This window comes from Elgaria multicarinata, chromosome 8 (assembly GCF_023053635.1).
Source record: "Elgaria multicarinata webbii isolate HBS135686 ecotype San Diego chromosome 8, rElgMul1.1.pri, whole genome shotgun sequence".
Taxonomy (NCBI): Eukaryota; Metazoa; Chordata; class Lepidosauria; order Squamata; family Anguidae; genus Elgaria; species Elgaria multicarinata.
This window is the reverse complement of record NC_086178.1, coordinates 92,499,861-92,519,429: the sequence shown is the minus strand read 5'-3', so window position 1 is coordinate 92,519,429 and position 19,569 is coordinate 92,499,861. Positions and strand designations below refer to the sequence as shown.

Here is a 19,569-nt window from a genome sequence, read left to right as displayed (position 1 = left end):
AGATCATGGTGCAGGGAGGAAGAGGGGGGATTCATCTTTCCCCGGCACCATTTCCACCCTATGCAAATCCCTCCTCCTGAACTGCTACTGGCCATGGAAAGCCAAATGTGTGGGCCTGTCTGTTTCCGCCTTTGTGGCTAACAGCAGTTCCACGGAGGCACAAATTACATTGGGGAATCATTGCATTTGGGTTTATCTCTTTTCCCTGATTCCCAATCCAAATCGGTGGTGGTTGGTTGGGCATTACTGCTTTTAGAAAAAGAAAAATACGTTAGAAGATCCTATCACAGACCCCTCACATAATGAGTTGGATCCAGGATCTGCCCTCCATAGACAGATCCTGGATTTTGGCTTATTTTTGGGGACCTCCCTTCCCCATGCATCACAGCTCACCTCATTCAGCAGTGTGCCCCACTCTCAATGTGGCATATTCAGGAGGCTGGTGGGGCTGCCATGGGGAGGAGGGGGCAGAGAAGTCCATTTCCACCAGCCTCATTGCATGTTCCTAGATCTGGATCCAACCTGATGTTTGACAGTAAGTCACCTTAACTCTGTAAGGAGGTCTATCAATAGTCAGCACACACAGCATACTAAGATGTCTGAGTAACATGGAGCAAGATCCAATTTAGGCACCTAAATGCAGCTCTCAGATCACCCTAAATGCTTTAGTACATGACAGCTCCTCATCCGAATCGAAGGAAAATACCAAGTTCAGAATATTAGTAGTTCATGGTGCCAATCACTTAAGAGGATTTATGACATAAGCTGGCAAAACACAAACATTAAATGAAGGCAGAATACACCTCCCTTGACTCAGCTGTAAAATTGATTTTAAACTAAAAAGATTATTGAATTGTCTGTTTCCTGAATTTGATTTGTGACAGTGTTTATGTTCACTTTAATGCATTTGACTTTCCTTTCGTTTTGGTCAGAAAAGCAATCTCTCCCATTTATTAAAGTGAGTTCCACAGGAGATCCCTCACAGGCACCTGCTTCCTCCCCCTTGCAGACATTCTTGCGGTACATTTCATTTGAGAGCGCATCTTATTTGCAGTCTTTTGGAGGCCTTGGCTACTAGGTTCAATTTCGTTTCTTATTGCATTGCTCTCTATCACAGTCTCTCATGTTAATATCAAGAGACAATCAGAAATGTTACTGCACAAACAAAAGCAAATCTTGAAGCATTTATGTCATTCCCATACAAAATCATATTTTGATGCGTTGACATATTTTAATTTTAAAGCCATCAAAGGGGCCTAATCAACATTATGAAACAGCAGCCTTGCAAGTTTTATTCAGGAGGGGTGGCAGAAAAGAACTTTGGAGTTTTAAGGAACTCATCCGCATTCAGGGCAGGTTTGATATCAGGGCCACTAGATAGGAGCATCTCCTCTAGGGCATTGGGCCCACAGGAAGTGCTTGTGGCTGGGTGTTAAACATAGCTGCCTCTTCGGTTATAGGCAAAGAGACTGTGGCCCTCCAGATCCTGTTGTACTCCACTACCAACAGCCCCCCAGCCAGAATGGGCAATGATCAGGGATTATGGGAGTTTTCATCCAACAATGTACTGGAGGGCCAAGGTTCCCCACCCCGATGTAGAGATTAAGTGCAATGTAGTGAACAGAGACTCTGTGCCCATCGCGAGTGGGGTGGGGGGAGGGCGAAGTTTTTTGTTTTGTTTTAAACACTTATAGTTTGCGCAGGAGCTCTCCCGTGCTCCTCTCTGATTAAAAAACAAAACAAAATGGTGGGCGCAATGTCCTCTTCCTCCTGGGACGTCACACGCCACGTGTAGGCAAGGGCGACAATCTCGTGATCATAAAATCGTAAGATTGTCGCCCTCCAACCCCCTCATCTAGCCATGGCCTTGGTTCAAAGCCCAGCAAGGCACCATCTCTTAGCTTAAGCTACTTTCCGGGTGTCGTTCAGATGCTGCCCGAGCTCCTTGGAAGAGGCGTTGGATACAAATGGGCAGTAGGGACCATCTGAGTTGAGGAGCCTCTCAGGTGGTTGCTAGGCAGCCTGTCGTTGGAACTCGTAATACGATGAGCTAAGGCTGAAGTGCAGCAGCTACTTAGCTCAGTGCATAGAGGAGGGTAGATGGGTTTGTGCTCTCTCTGTTAGCAGCAAGTGTCAAGAAGCAATCAAAGTGATAGCAATATGTGTGTGTGTGTGTGGGGGGGTCCTCACTCCTTAGAAGCTCCTCATTATATATCACAGATGAGGTGTCACACAATATATTCTTTTGCCGTAAGAAACTCCTTGAGCTCCACAAAGCCATTGCAGCAGCTTCTTCATTTTCTATGATAGCTTCAGGTTTAGTAGCACTTTTCACATAGCACAGTTGTCCTCTTGCTGTCCAAAATTTCCATGTGATAGAAACAAAACTCAGTCACCTCATGATACCTTTGGCAGACTAGAGAGGGGAATTCCAGGGTGGGGGGGAAGCCAATTCAGAGCATGTTGTGAACCCTCCTCTGTGCTTGCTACAGGGAAAATGTTTGGTTTTGAAGAGAAACTGGAAACACCATAGAAACTGTGTGAATGCATGCATTCATCACCAGCTCCCTCTGCCATTCATTCCACGAAGGGCTAGCTTCAGAGAGGGAAACCAACCAACAAACAAAAAATAATGGGACTCCAAATTCTCCTCTCCCAATTTCTTCCTTAAAGCTGCTTTATGCACATGCTCACACATATATACTTTGTCAAAAAAGGCCCTGAAAGTCTAACTGAAAGCAGTTTTGTTCTTTATATATGTGCTCACACATCTGCAAGACCACCTCTTACAGTCAAAAGCTGGCTTCACAGACATTGCCTGACTCAGTACAGCCCATCTGCAATTTCAGGGATCTGTTCTGCCACCACATTAAGAGGAAATCATTAATGCCATCTAAACTTCTGCGACGCAATGAACCCCAACTTTTCAGCATGGTTAGCTCTTGAAGCCCATGTCCCAGCTACTTAACTGTCTTTCCCAGAGCTAACTAGCTTCCTTCTTGTGCTTGCTTGCTTGCTCTCTCTCTCTCTCTCTCTCAGTGGAGTTATTGCATCTATTCCTAATTTTCCACATCTCAATCTCTCCAGATCTCCTTGCTGCTGCGTGTTTTAAACTGCCTTTGTTGCCGGTTCTTAGACATTTCAATAACAGAGGAAGTGACTGCTAATTACAACAAAGTATATGCCGTAGTCAAACCCAGGTACAGCGGTATGGATCACTGGGATGCAGTGAGAGTAGCCAAGTATATTGCTTCACTTCTGCTTCCACCCCTCACCCCAAACTGGATCCTACTAAAAGAAAAAGTTTAGTTACATGCCTGTACTATGCTGCTGTAGTCTGGAATATCTTCAGGAACAGTAGCTTCATAGCTGCTCTGAAGGAAGATTGGTCTGTTGTCATTAACATCCAGTACAATGACATTTACGGTAGCTGTCCCAGTCCTCCGTTTTCCTGTGGGGCCATTATCTGTGAGAACAAAGTGGTCCATGTAATCTCCTAACATTCAGGGAATTCTTCCAACTAAATGGAAGAAGCCCTGAAGCAAACATGGGCAAAACTTTTGTAGACATCATCTTCTCTTATTTGACATGCAGCCCATTCGTCAAGTCATTCCACCCATCACCCATCACCCTATCCCAAATCCCATTTCATTTATAGCCCACACTGGCTGGAGAGGCAGCACCATACTCCAGTAGTCTCAGATGTTTACTTCTCTCTTCTTGCTGGATTTTTCACTTGGGGCTGGGCCCAGCTACAAACTCCAAGCAGTGTTGAGGCTTACTAAGTTATCTTCTGGTGGCAATGCCAACGAACCATATTACCAAGGACAGAATTCAACCAACAAGCATGCCATGGTATGGTGGCATTGTCTGGTGGATATGGGGTTTTTTTTTGGCGCAACCATAAACAGTTGGGGTTAGTTTGCATTTCATGCAAGGTTTTCACTAGATTTCATTTACAATACATTGGTATATTTGTTTAACATCTGCAGCAGAAACACCTATTTTATTTTGATTTGAATAATGCATGTTTACTGTCACATGCATCATGAAGACACATGAGTAATGGCCAGGTTGATGGATGAACGCAGCACTCATATTTTGCACACTACACTTCACAACCCACCAAACTTTTTTCCACATGTTAGCTAAGTACACAAAACAAAATCATGTCTTCTACAATGCCCGATTTTAGACTGCTAAAAAGCATATTCCAGAGCTGGGAGTGCTTGAGGAATCACTAGTGAACATGGATAGGTTATTTTTTTTCTCCCTCCCAAGCCTTCTATGTGACTCAAAATGTATATTTTATACACTGCAAAGGGCATCTTTAAATAAAGAAAAGGAAAATGTTATCTTCTCCTTAGTTTTGACAGGTGACAAGAGAAAAGTAAATTCTCAGAGATCATTCAAAATTAGAATTATTTTTTTTACCGCTTTTAAAAACTCCAATTTGTTTCAGTTTCAGATTTTGGAAACCTTTGAATTCAAAGTTCTGTCTCTGACTTTGGTTCTTTCAGTTCTTATTATTGGAAATGCATTTTTTGGTGTGTGCTATGAACTGGGTCTCTAGCAAAATGCAGATTTCTGAACCTTTATAAAGATAACTGAGAGATTCTTCTATAAAAGCATTGAAGTAAAAATAGGGATGGAATGAAAGTTTTAAAAATCACAGTTTGAATGTTTACATTTGTATTGTGCCAATTTACATCTTCATTGCAACTGTTTTACAATATTTTTGTTTCGGCTTTATTGAAAAGCCTATTAAAATATCAATTCTCATGTGTAAAGCATCAGTGTGAAACTGTAGAATTATAAATCTCACTGAAGATATCTAATCCTACCTATTATATACCATGCTGAATGTCAAAAATTTCATAAGTATGCTACACAGAAAATAATCTTTGTGATCAAAATAAGGTCTTGCTTAGCACTTAAATCTCATTGATCATGCAAGTTGTCCTATGCAAGTGTAAAATGAAAAATAATAATAATCCTACAACTCCCATCATTCCCCAGCCAGCCATGCCATGGTGGGGGATGCTGGGAATTGTAGGACTTCTTTTTCTATCTATACATGCATAGGATTGCGCCCCTAACTAATCTACATTCAAACCTAGTATGTGTTGATTGACTGTATTTTACTACATAGTACGCTCGGGAATATTTTTGTTAACAAGTTACTAAGACACAGCATCTCTCTCTTGTCCAAGGCCAGAAGGGGTTCCTCTCCAGAACAAGAGATTAAAATGCATGGAAAGCCCAGGATTAATTGAAGACAAATAATAAAACTCTATTCTGCTCAATAAAAGCCATTTATTCCATATGGAGAATGAGATTTACTATTGGAATCCAGATGAAAACATTAGAAATTGTAACAGAAGATTGTATTATTAATTTGTATGGGTCCTTTGCACTTAGTTCCTTCTTCCGTTCCCCTCCAAAGGAGGCAGAATAGAATACACAATAATTGCTTAGGATAAATGAAACAAAAGTACTCCAGAGGAAATTCTTACCAATGGCCTCTAGGATGAGTGTATAGGATGGCACGGTTTCTCTATCCAGATTGACTACTGTTCTAACTACCCCATCTCTAAAGCCAACACTGAACTTTCCATCCTGGTTCCCACCTGCAGAAAGAAAGAAAAAAGAAGAAGAAGAAACAAATTACTTTTAAAAAGAATGAGAGCCATAGATTTAAACACACTCATGTTTTATTTTGGAGATATGAGTTTAAGAACTAAGATATCGAGAAATTAAGGCTGCAATCCTATTCACACTTACCTGAGAGTAAGCCCTACTGAACTCAATGAGCCTTACTTCTAAATATTAATTTATTATTTATTTATTTAAAACATTTATATCCCACCCTATATCAATAAGATCTCAGGGCGGGATGTATAGACATTGTATAGGACTGTCCCATGAAAAATACTCCTGCGTGAACCAAACCTATGCTCACCTGTAAGATTAGACACTATCACCCTGCACATACAAATACACTCTATGCTGTTTCACAGATGTGACAAATAAAGCTTTCAGAATGACCTGAAAAGCACCCTCCTAAATGGTTGCTTTAGACATTTAAATCTTCAGCACTTCAATCTACTATCTTTTCACTTATGTCTTTTTATTCATTTACAGACTTAGTTTTTATTGCTATACATCTGTACACAAAAAATGTTAGCAACAGCTTTAAGCATAAAAATGGTCTCATTATCAAAGCTTCAAACTCATACTGGGGCATGCTGGGAGTTGTAGGACTTTTCTTCTATCTAAACATACAAAGGATGGCACCCTAAGAGCATTAAGGCAACTTAAAGCTAATAAATGGTTCAGAGTGGATTGTGTGGATGAATCCCATTTGTACCCTGAAAACATTTTTAACACATATGTTGGTGTATATTGATTTATTTTGCTATGGACAAAAACGTAGCTTGGTTGCATTAAAGGTTTTCAAGGTTTTCTGGCTTGGTATATAGTTTCTTTTTATCCGAATGAAGTATTTTGCTTCTTGCATTTCTACATTTACTATAGAACAAGAAAGATAGAAACAACTAGCCCTATGCTGAAAATTTCTCCCAGATATGCTTTGACCATTCTCATTCAACTTGATAGAAAACAAATGGTTTTTGAAAAGAAATTCGAAGCCAACGAAAATTTGGAGAATCCTCATAGCTTTGGTTCAGGGTCCTGAGGAATATGTGAGTGTCCTGTCTTTCATTGTTCAGTCATCTCTCTGACAGCCGGTAGCCTCCTTGGCTTCCCGCACTTCCCACCCAGAGGAAGACATATTTATTTATTTTATTTATTTATTAAACTTATATACCGCTCCCATAGCCAGGGCTCTCTGGGCGGTTTACATCATGAGATAATGGAGTTTTTTTCAGATCAGGAGGCCTGGGAGACGCAGGGCTTCATCCCACGTACCTGTTTCCCTCGAATTATCCCTTACAGCGCTAAGCTGTCGGCATTGTTGTTGTTGTTGCTAACCAGCGGCTAGATCCTTTGCATACCAGGAAATGGGTTTAAGGGGGGAAATGTACAAAAATCATTAAAAATCAACGGATGACCCAATCCGATTCCAATTTGGTATGCTTAAAGCTCTCCTTACTATCTATTACTGTGCCAATTTTTACACAGATGTAAGCATTTGTTTAATTTTTCTTCAAATCCTGCTCCTGCGCCCCAGTGGCCGCTCGGAAAAAAACAAATGATACGCTAGAAAACTAGTAGCAAAATATTGCACTTCCTTTGGTTAAGAAGCGCAATTAAAGCGGGATGTATGGGAGCACTTCGCAATCAAAGCAGATTATAAGCTGGAAAACTTTGGAGTTCTTTGCACGCAATTCGCAGTGATTGCACAGTATAACGTTGGTGTGATAAAGCTCGCAGAGCAATGACGAGACGTGTAATAGAAAGAAAAACACAGATAGTATTGTCAGCCACCACACAATGATTAGGTGAAAACACCACCAAAAGAAATTCAAACTTTTTAATAAAATGCCCTGAGAATGAAGCGGGAAAATGGAAGGTCAGATTTTGGTCCAGCAGTAGGTCCAGCTCTTCACTGGAGCGGGATGCAACACTGCCCCCCCCCCCCGGCTCGCTTCAGGGCTTTCAGGGAAGAAGCAGTATTACCAGCACCTACATTAAAGATGAAATATATCCACAATCACCCCTCAGAAACTTAACATTTGGAAGACCCTGAGTAAGGCGCTGAACCTGAAGAATGACAACTAGAGGTGAGCCAAAATTTCTCAGAATATTTTTCTCAGAAAATTCCTGAGATTTTTCTTCTCTTATCCCCCTAGAAATAAAAGGTCACTTTGTAAAATCTTCTCTAAATCTTCTTCATCATTATTTTTTGTGGTGGATGCATTCCCCCCATGCTAGAGCCCTTGCCAATGGTGAGTCCTACCTTTGAGAAATAGTTGGAGATTTTTTTCTCCCCATAGAGAAGTTTGATGAAATTGTCATTTCCTCTCCCTCCCTCAATTTCTCTGCCCCAAACAGCTCTACAAACTAGTGAATGAATGGTACAAAAAAGATCTAGGGTGTCATTCAGGACTATGGGCAGAAGAGGGCGAGAATGGACAATTTTTGGAGCCTTTGGAAATAATATAGATGTCTAGTTGCTGAGTGCCACTTTGATCCAGCTGGGAATATTTTTTATCTTAAAATGGGACCCAATAAAGAATACTTAAGATGAAACCCTATGTATGTTTAGTCAAAGAAAAGTCCTACAACCCCAAGACCTCATCAGCCAATTGAATCTTTGTTTGTTTAGGATAAGATCCAGCCAAAGTTAACTACTTTTATATCTAACTGATTCCAGTGGGTTCCAGTGGGTTATTAAAGCATATGTACTTTTAAGTCCCACTGATTAAGTCCCACTGATTAAGTGCCACTTTTAAGTCCCACTGATCACAGGCCTGCCCAGTTTTGACCAATTAAGCAGAAGTACTCCACGAGCAATGTGAACAGATCATTAAGAGTAAATTAATGATCCATTTTTGCTGCTTGCTAGAAATGGTAAAAGCAGGGCTGGATTATCAACCGTATGTCAGGCCACAATACCCAGCTGCATTTAGCATGATGGGTCACAGGTTGGGCAGGCCAGAATCACATCACATACATAAAGATACATCTCTTCCATTGACATCACTGGGACTTAATATTGCTTCACACTGGTTAGATTATGCCCTACATTTGCAAAGCTGGTCATTGTTGTACTGTTAGAGCAGTACGACAATGGAACCAGTTACCTAGGGAGGTTGTGGGCTCTCCCACACTAGAGGCCTTCAAGAGGCAGCTGGACAACCATCTGTCAGGGATGCTTTAGGGTGGATTCCTGCATTCCTTATAGGCCCCTTCCAACTCTACTATTCTATGATTCTATGATTCATTAGCATATGTCAATCTCCCTACAGAACGTCTGAGGTCTTCCAAGGAGCTCTGCTTTCATAAAGCAGCTCAGATCTTGCAAAGGTGATCTTATTACACTAATTTCCAAATACCTCCATGAAGAAATAAACATATGTAACATTACCCTTTATTGTTTACCATCAAAAAAGGCAGAATTATAGACTGTGGACCTATCAGCTAGTAAAGATGGTATCAGAGGCAGTTGGACAAACAGTCCGATAAAAGAAAGAGCCCTGCTTAAGAAGCGATATCTCAACTGTCTGTCACCATACTTCTGGATGCCTCCTGGAATCATGCTCTAATATAGCTGGTTGACCTATTCTGCAGCTGGAATCACATACAAGCTCCCCAAAGAAAATGCAGACACAATCTTGAGCATATCTGCTCTGACAGTAGTTCTTTATAACATGGTTGAGGGCCTATTTTCAAGCCAATGCCTACATCGGAATATAACATACCTGGCTGCACTTCACCAAACACTGCAAATGAGTTCAGCCACAATGCCTTCCTCAAATTGTCATATCCACATTCGACAGACATAAGGCAGCTGATGACTCTTTCAGCCTGATGAAGCATAGATAATTCTCTGGAGCAAACAACCCAAAACAGCTCTGCTATCGTTTGCAAAGCATCATAGGGAAACATATGCAAATCCCCATGCAAATTAGCCTTGCAAACCTAACAGCAGGATGAAAAGCCCCTTTGGCTATTATATTTGCATACATTTTTCCCACATTGCTTTGCACCAATACTCTGCACCACACTTTCCTGGTGGGAAAGGAGGTTGGTTACAGACCAAAGAAGAGACGCTTCCCCAGGCGTCAAGGTAGAGAAGTGGAAATGGGATGGAGGGGGTTGGAACAGCCACGTCCCACTCCCAGCAAAGATGGCGGAGAGGGGAGAAGTGAAGGAGCTCTACCTTGGAAGAGATGGAGGAGGAGAAGTAATGGGTGATTGTTCCTGTTGCACGGAGTTAAGGGGAAAGTGTGGAGGGGGGACTGAGCCTTAAATCAACCAGGAGTTAGCCCATTTTTATTATGTGTTAATAGGGTTTTATGCCTTTTCAATATCACCCACCCCAAGCCTTTGGGGGGCAGGCTAAAAATCAGAAAGAAAGAAAGAAAGAAAGAAAGAAAGAAAGAAAGAGAGAGCAGTAAGGATTGATCAGTATTCTCCTCTGCCTATGAGCCAAGCGGCTTCTAATTCCAAATGTTTTATCAGTAGCGAGGCTCCCAGAAAGGTTGGGTTACCTGTGATGAAATAACTGAGCTCAGCGTTGAGACCCACATCTGCGTCAGTGCAGTTCAGGCGAACCACTTTGAAATCACGAGCGATGTTTTCTGGAAGTGATACATTGTAGACTGCCGGGAAGAAGGTGGGATTCTCATCATTCACATCTAAAACTACAAGAGAGAATTTGATCAAGGCTGGCTCTGGGCCATGCCCCAGACACTACCAGACATTCTTAAAAGATTCAATGTCAGCCAGTGCTACATGTCAGCCACTGGTTATTCCACTGTTACTGTTTATCGTTTGGAAAGCCATAGAGGTTTGACAAGGGATCCGATCTACACCACATCGCCTGTCCCCCCAAAACCATTCAGGGAAGCAGGGTACAAGCAAATCAGTATGGGCAACAGAGCAAATGGGCAAAGGGTTGGGAAGAAAGTCACAAAATTGGTAGGGGGATTCCCGAGGAAGAAATATGTAACAGAAGCATTTCCCATTCTAGATATTTGTCAACTTTAAGATAATTTAATACCATATTATATAAAGAGGCTTCATACATCTGAATCTAAAGCCATTCCTCTTCTCTCAGGCATTTCAGCTGCTTTTATATATTTTATATTGTACTTTGAAACTAGGGGCATGTCTAGACCCTGGGGATTGCCCCGGGATCATTCCTGTGCGTCCACATGGTGCACAGGGGATCCCGGGAGCAGGGAGGGATGATCCCTCCCTTTCCCCGGGATATTGGCATACCCTTTAATCCCAACTTTTCCTGTGGTCTTGGGCTCATCCCGAGACCGCAAGAGGTGTGGACAGCCATCCTGGTTCAGTCCCGGCTCCTCGCGAGTAATCGCGAGTAACCGGGAACTGGGCATGGAGCACTGAGCTCTTCAGGAGGGGGGAGCAGGCTCTTTTTTAAAAATAAAAACCTGACCTTTTTTGTAGGCGCGCTCCTGAGCTCTTTTTCAATTAAAAAAAACAACCCCAAAATGGCGGTTACGATGTCCTCCTCCTCCCGGGATGTTGCGTACCACATGTAGACTGAGGGGGAAGATCTCGCGATCATCATATTGCGAGATCATCCCCCTCCACCCCCCTTCTCTAGCCATGCCCTAAGAATTGGTGCCTGGAATTTGCTTTTTCCCCCTTCTCCCTCCCCATCTCCTTTCCTTTTCTGTTGTGTTCAGATTATACCTTTCACTGGAGTGGCTGTGCTAGTCCAATAAACAGTACCCTCCAAACCCTTTTGGATCTTATCCAACTTCGAAGTAGGAGTTCTTACATTACTCTAGTACTGCTCCTTCCCATGCAGTTTTTGAGCCTCGAAGCTGTGAGCCAACCCTAGAGGGACAAATTGAGAGCAGGTCCCAGCCTCAGGACAAAGGTACTGTGCACTACTGTGTTCTTGGCTTGTCCATTTCTTGGTAAACACAACATGCAAGTTGTAAGCTGTAAATGTGGTACCCTTAATTTGATCCACCTTAGCTGATGAGTAGGAAATTATTTGAAACATCAGAAGAGGCAAGAGATCCTCGTGCAACGTTTCGAGGAACCCACCACACTAAAAACATATTTAAATATGAGATAGCAGTAATTGTAAGATAGCATCCAGGGTGTTTCAGTCCTTCAATCACCTCTGACTGTGAGAGTGCTGGTAGAACTCTTGGACGGGGCTCCTGCATCACTTGTGATCACCCTCAGGTAGTATTCAGCGATCCTTTCCCTATCTAGAACAGCTGTGGAGTTGATAAGACCGCTGCTGCTGTTGATGACAAAGTCCATCCTGGGCATGCCCACCTGCATGCGGTACGTCACTTGACCATTTAAGCCTTCATCAAGGTCAATGGCTACCACCTAAGATAGAAAGCAAAAGTGAAGCACAACGGTTGGACCAGCTCTTTTCGGTGAAGATGAAGCCAGAAATTTCCCCAACCTGGTGCCCCCTAGATGGCATGGGATGATGGCACTTGTAGTCCAACACAACTGGAGGGTGCCTGGCTACTTCAGATTCTTAGAAGCCTTAGATGAAGTCAAAAGCTTTAGATCTCAACAGAGTAAGATTTCCCAGAGACTCAGCATATGCTATAAAGGGCTGCCACAGTTGATTTTTGCAGCTTATCACTTAAGTTTTAATCCTCCCCTTTTTATGGGAGACAGACTGTAGCCCAGACCTGTGCAGCTACAAGGACACATAGTTCCAGTTACCATTCTTGATATAAATGAATACAAAATAATGATTCCCTATTCAGAAACAGTTTCTCTCCATAACCTAGGTAGTGATGCTGGCAGTATTGCCCCAAAGACCTTTAGCAAAGCAATAATAGAACCGGCACTGGAGGCTCCAGCTGTGCTGCTTCCTGGAACACTGAGACATAATGGAGCCAGGGCTCACAGGACTGAAACACCAGGACTTCCTAGTGAGCAGGGACAGTGATGTCATCTGCCACCCCACGCAGGCTTCCCTGCTCTTTCTTGAGCTTAGCTGCAATCCTCACAGTAGGGGTGGCTCTCCCATGCACACATATATAATACACACACATTCCTCTTCTCTCAGGCATTTCAGCTGCTTTTATCTATTTTATATTGTACTTTGAACCTGCTAATATCCTGGGGATCGCCCTGGGATCATCCGGGGCAATCGGATGATTGCACAGGACTGAGGGGAGCCCAACCTCTTTAGCTATGAGAAAAGTGACGAACCAATGTGGCAGGCGTCATGAAGGGTTTCACAGTTCTCCCTGTCTTTAGCTCTCCCAGCTTCTCCCTAGGCTTTTCTACATAGTATGGGATGTAGTCAGTGTGGCTATCTGAAGGAATTTGCCACCTCAACATGTAATCCAGGGGTGTTGCTTTTTTTCAGCCTAGGGGCCAAATCCAATGGCAGAGAAACCCGGGGCGGGGGGGTGCATTCCAGTGTTGGGTGGAGCTGAAGGCAAAGGGGGTGGGTCTCAAAGACCAGCCTATTTTTAGCTTAAAGCTCTTACTGCCAGTGACTAAGCCTTAGGAGAGGGATCTCGAACATGTAGAATGGAAAAAATACGCAAAACCATTAAACGATCAGCAGACAGGGGAAAGGGGTGTGGCCATCTCAAGAGCCTTGGAGGGCCAGATTGGGACCCCAGGTGGGCTGGATTCGGCCCACGGGCAAGAGGTTCAACACCCGAGCTGTAATCAAATGGCAGTGAAGAAAATGCCACCACTCAATCCCAAAGCATTTTCTCAAGCCCCTTTCATTTTGCATATGGTTGCAATGGAAAGCGAGATAGGAGAAGACTCACCTGGAAGACGGAGGAGCCTGCTGGGAGACCCTCGGGAATCTCAGTGATAAAAGGTAAGTTCTGGAAGGTGGGGTCATTGTCATTGAGATCCAGCAAGTTCACAAACACAGTGGCACTACTGGTGGCCCGTAACGGTGGCCTCCCACCTGCACAGATCAGAAGAGTCACAGCCTTAATCCTACCAACATCCCTTTCCACTGAAGCAACGTTTCTAAGATTTCGTCATAGTGAACCTCCCTAAACCGAGGAACATGGGAAGCTGCTTTATACTGAGTCAGACCACTGGTCTATCTAGCCCAGTATTGTCAACGCTGACTGGCAGCGACTCGCAAGGCAAAAAAAGCTTCAGTGAGAAATAAGCCTTGGCCTTGGAAAACGTTGTTGTGATAACAAAACAGTTAGAATAAATTGCAGAGGTAAAACATTAGAAGGCAATATTTATCTAGTTTTAAGCAATCTATAGTTGTTGCTACTCTTCCTACAGAATTATTATGGGACTATTATTTAATGCACCGCAGGAAAAAGTCATATAATATTTTTCTAAGTAGAAAAAAGTAGAAGCTAATCTTGTATTTTCAGCATTTTAAACAAAGGTATAGAGCAATTGAAGAAAGCATACGATCAGTGACGGAGACCACAATCTTCCTCATGAGCTCAGCTTCTTGAGGATTTGGATTCTCTCTGTCCAGCACAACCCCCGTTGTCCGAATCTTCCCTGTGGTGCTGTTAAGACTGTAGAATTTATTTGGAGGTCTAATGCTGTACACGAGGGAACCGTTTTCTGCCAGGTCTGGGTCAAATGCTACCACCTACAGAGATCAAGAGAGTGATACTACATTGATATATGAACAGACAAAAAAAAATTCCTTTCATTTTTGAGTGTATCTGTGCAGCCAGGTCTAAACTAAATCATGAAATAGAAAAGATGGAGATAAAAGCATCACTCGGATCCCATGCCCCATTGCACCTAAGCACACAACGTATGATCTAGTGGAAGACACTGGGTTGGATCCAGATTTAGTCACATTCAGAGTAGGCCCATTGAAATCAGTAGAACTTTAGTCAATTACGTCTAACTTGATTACAATAGGTCTACTCTGTGTATGACTGAATCTGGTTCCAATCCGATGTCCTTACATCTTTTTTTCTGGGGCAGCACCACAAAATTCTGTTTTGTGCAAGCAAAATAGAATGATGGAAGGCAAGTGAATCAAAGCTTTATCCCACCCGCCTTGCATACGATCACTCTGCTTGTGACACTTCAGCTAAGTTGGTAGGCTGTGTAGTTTAAGGGGCTTATGACACTTTGAAGTGCTTCCAAATGGATGGCTCCTAGGAGTACCAATCAGAAGGCATTGTGCATCTATTCCATCTTTTCTTCCTTAGTGGATTTTTGGTGACAAGAAAAATGATGGAAGAAATGGTTGGGCAACATGGGAGGTTTGCAAATAGAAGGTGACGGCATCTGGACCCCCTGTTCAATCAGGTGAACGAGGCAGGGTAATTGTGCAATAAAAGCTTCATCTGGAAGTACCTTACATTATCTCACCAGAAATGTTTTAAATGGTTCTTTACAAATCCTTTAGGAAACAATTGTCTCTTTCTTTTACCAAATATTACATTAAGAAATCATGCATGTGCACAGACACGGTTAAAGTCCCAGCACTCTAGAAAAATCCCTCTCAATCATTACTTCCATCCCAGTCACTAAAGGACAGCACTACTCATTTGTATAATACGATTAATTTACATGTACACACATTTAAATTTGTAGTGAGGCTGAACAAACTAACCAATCAACTGCTTTAACTGAATATACCAACTGTTGGCTAGTTTAACACAATTCATAGCATGTCCATTTTTTAAACTAATATACATATGGTAAATTGCAAATTACATCCGCCAATATCTTTAGACATATTTCAGATATGGCAGTGTAGCTGTGACACTTATGATTCTACAGTATAGCTATCTCTAGGTGATGCAAAGCCTTGCCGGTCACTTTTCTGCTGTGGAATTTGCAACAGCAGTGAAGCAGCTGGCAGGGCCTCTCAGAAGGCCTTCCTTGCTCCATGGCGAGCTCTGAGGGGCTCTCAAAGCGAGGCAAGGGGCAGTTGGTGCTCTGGAGAGCTGTGCCAGGCATTCTCCAGTGAGACAGCACCTGGGTAAGCCAATGGCTCATTCTGAGAACGTAGGCCTTGGCCTGTCACTTCATGCATGATCCTTACCACAACTTTTTTCTTCAAAGCGTGGTCACCAAGGCCCTTCCACTGTGTGACCTTGCTCCGGGGTCAAGCTGGGGGTAGACGGTGACTTCTGATTGGTTGCAGGAAGATGGGCAGAAGGCAGGGTTATGTTAATTAACTTCTCTGATGCAGCCTTAATTCACCCCAATTTATATCCGAACCTGCACATTTATGGAGGGAGCTTTTATCCTTAACTTTGCTGAAGCACAGCCGTGCATCTCCATTTTATGAAAATAGAGATCTGCTGCATTCCCTGACAGTTTCCCATTCCAGCAAACTGTCAGGGAACACAGCAAATCTCTATTTTCATAAAACTGGAGATGCACAGCTGTGCTTCAGCAAAGTAAAGGATAAAAGCCCCCTCCACAAATGCACAGATCATCCCTTCAGATCCTGTCCTGGATAACTTGGGATGTTTGCTTCTTCTCAGAAAAGTGAGCATAAGGGGGGAGGGGGGAGCTATTACTCCTGACCACCACTCCCCGGAAGTAGGTTTTACCCGGGACTGAAAATCCAGGTTTTAGGGACAGTGAACACTGCTGTATAACAATGATGGAGCAGAGCCGATTTCATCATACTGCGGTGAATAAGAGCAATGTGCTTTCCTCTTGAGCTCGTCAAGATGAAGCCAAGGTTACAAGGATTCATCCCTCCAACGTTCAGAGTGTGTTCAATGGGAGAGTTTTGTTTGGCCTGAGTGATATTGCCATATCACCAACCATTTTTTGCTGCATCACTTCGTATACCCAAAGCCCTTCGGTTGCCCTCACTCTGAATGGGGGACAGGGAAAGCAGGCAACTGGGCCACCACTCCCTGGCTTGCCACACTGCAAGACTGTGCACACTGTTCAGTATGCAATCTCTCCCCACCTACCCACCCCACCTCCCATTCAGTGTGAGGGTCTGGTTTGCTTTGAGGCTTTGTTTGTTTTTAAAATAGCCCCTAAAAAGGAAAACAATGGCTGCAAATCCACAAAAAACCATCATTATTTTTAAATATGTGTTGAAGCATTCATAAGACCAAAAGGCACATCTAGATGTGATAATTAGCCTTGGCCCCGAGAATCTTTTGAAGCTCCTTCGCCAATATGCAGCTCTTCCTGCTCTCCATGTTATCCTCACAACAACCCTGTGAGGTAGGTTGGACTGAGAGTATGTGACTGGCCCAAAGTTAGGGTGACCATATTTGGGAAACCAAAAAAGAGGACACCTAGTGTGTGTGTGGGGAAGCAGCTTTCTGAGTCCTGCAGAAAGTACATTATTCCCCCGCCACCTTAAAGAACCCGATTGGAGTGGAGGAGGGGAAAGGATTTCATTCTGCACCACCACCATCCACTCCAATTGGGGCCTTTTCTATAATGTCCACGAATGGCCCACTTTCCCCTTTAAGACATCAATTGGAGCTCGGGGTGAGGGAATGATGTGCCTCAAGAACGCATGTCATTCCCTCCTGCCATGCTAATGGCAGCCTTAAAGAGGAAGGTGTGTCATTCCAGGACATTATTGAAAATTATAGAAAATCCCCCCTGACACCACGGAAAGAACAAAAACCAGGACAAATCCGGGGAAATCCTGACAGTTGGTCACCCTACCCAAAGTCACCCAGTGGGTTTCCATGGCCCAGTGGGAACTAGAACCCGGATCTCCTGACTCCCCGTCCAACACCTTAGCCACCACACTGGCTTGTAAAATACCCTGACCAAGGACTTCCACCAAGAACTATCTTCTACTGACCACCTTTTCTTGCAAACTTCCCAGTTGAAACTTAATCTGAATTTTTAAATTGCTGCTCATGTTCTGGTTTTGAATTGCTTGCTTTTATTGTTTAGTATTTTAACTCATTTTAGACTGTTATGCTTTTAAATTGTCATGTATTATTTACATTATATGTTACCTTACGGACCATAGGTTGCCTGTAGAAAGATGACTAAAACATTTAATAAAACAACGGCAACAACAAAAATACATTTAAAGAATTAAGTTCTACAAGGACACTGAAAACGTTACTTCAAGGTGGAAAGAAAGATGGTTGCTCGTACCATCTAGGAATGGAAACGGACTGATTGCTGCAATTCTAAAATGAGAACCTGATTTGTACTTTTGAAGTCATTCTATTATTTTAATTAAATAGAAATAAATTATGTTTGATCAGCACATGCACAGCTGATTTCTACTGTGCTTCAAGTTGCCAACTGAAACAGAAGTACAAGGAACCAGAACCATGTCAAGATTGATGGTGCACCTAAAAAACAACACTTGTAACATCATGGATGGGGAGTGAAGGAGCGTTCAAAGGCCAGTTAAGGTAACTGAGAGTTAATTTCTTTACAGTGAACTTGGACTGGAGCCCTTTGCTATTTCCCTCCTCCCCAGAAGATTAATGTTTCATTATGGTATTTCTTTAACACAAGTCTTTCTTGTTTGATGATTTTGTGGATTCTCTCCGCTTTCCCCTCATTTATTTTCTGTTTCACGCCCGTCATTTTTCTCCTAGTGTGATGGAGAATAATTCTCCCTCTCCCTCTCTTTTATTTTGCCAGAGGGATTTGAAAGGCTTTAAATCAATGCCTTTCAGAGAGGTCCTTGAAGGAGGTCGCAAGCAAGGCAGGGAAAGTAGAAATTGGCCAAAAATTTTACTTTAAAACACACACACACCTAACACCTATACACCCATGCAGACACGGAAGGAAAGGCCGTGCCATGTTTGCAAAGAACTGGAACTGTGGATGCAGTTCAGGGGCTCTGTTCTCACCAGCTGTGATTTCATACCTTCCCAATCACACTGGGGTCCAGAATCACAGTGGAGGGCGGAGAGTTCGTGTTACTTGAACAAATCCTGGCCTTGCACCACATTATCCAAAGAATACTGGTGGGAAAATCTGCAGTGATTGTGACCATCTTTAGAAGACTAAATGGAATAGTGTAGTGGTCGACATTAAAGTGCACACGCTCATCATGAGAGTCCCCATAGCCACATCCTGAAGGAGAATCCAAAATGCAGGCCGCTGTATTGATCTCTCTCCCTCTCTCTCTCTCTTTCTCTGTTTACCCAATTACTATGAGGATTGAGGCTAAGCTGAGGAAAGCTTAGGGAAAGCCTGAGAGGCTTGGCAGGTGATGTTATCGCCCCTGGTATTCAAAAGCTCCTGGGCCTTCTACTCTATGGACCTTGGCTCCATTGGCTAAATCAGGGTTGCAGAACCTCTTTCAGTCCAAAGGCCTGAATTCCACTACGGACAAACTCTCAGGGGCTGCATTCCAGTGGTGGGAGGGGCCAAAGACAAAGGGGACGGGGCCAAAATACCAACACGTTTTAGTGTAATGCTCTTACTCCCAGTAATTAAGCCTTTCTGACCTTTTGGAGTTGGGGGAGAACTACACAAAAGCCAAGAAACCACCAAACAATGGTAGTTGGGGGGAAAGAGCATGGCCTTCTGGAGAAACCAAAGGTAGGGTGACCATATGGAAAGGAGGACAAGGTTCCTGTATCTTTAACAGTTGTATAGAAAAGGGAATCTCAGAAGGTGTCATTTGTATGCATGTAGCACCTGGTGAAATTCCCTCTTCATCACGACAGTTAAAGCTGCAGGAGCCCTGCCCTCTTTATATCTGGTCACTCTAATATAGCTCCTGCAGCTTTAACTGCTGTGATGAAGAGGGAGTTTCACCAGGTGCTGCATGCATACAAATGACACCTGTTGAAATTCCTTTTCCTTTATCTCCTGTAAAGATACAGGAGTCCTGTCCTCCTTTCCATATGGTCACCCTACCAAAGGGCCAGATTGAGACCCCCGAAAGGCCAGATTTGCTCCTAGGCTTGAGGTTGTGCAGCCCTGAGCTACATTAATACATATTAAACCAGGGTTTCAACCTCTTTTTCTACATCT

General features: G+C 43.1%; 2 protein-coding genes across 2 annotated transcripts in view; one reads left to right on the top strand and one right to left on the bottom strand.

The window, feature by feature from the left end:
• Positions 1-19,569, bottom strand: part of LOC134403180 (cadherin-23-like) — a gene marked incomplete at its 3' end in the record, with an annotated part of 380,609 nt that overhangs the window by 19,653 nt on the left and 341,387 nt on the right. The window contains exons 23-28 of the mRNA XM_063133286.1: positions 14,056-14,245; positions 13,437-13,582; positions 11,793-12,012; positions 10,179-10,331; positions 5,517-5,630; positions 3,318-3,466 (exon numbers count right to left, since the gene is read on the bottom strand). Coding sequence (XP_062989356.1) covers positions 3,318-3,466; positions 5,517-5,630; positions 10,179-10,331; positions 11,793-12,012; positions 13,437-13,582; positions 14,056-14,245 — 972 coding nt within the window. The remainder of the gene's footprint in view (positions 1-3,317; positions 3,467-5,516; positions 5,631-10,178; positions 10,332-11,792; positions 12,013-13,436; positions 13,583-14,055; positions 14,246-19,569) is intronic.
• The window catches only part of LOC134403006 (prosaposin-like), a 298,719-nt gene that overhangs the window by 178,338 nt on the left and 100,812 nt on the right, over positions 1-19,569 (top strand). The window lies entirely within an intron of this gene.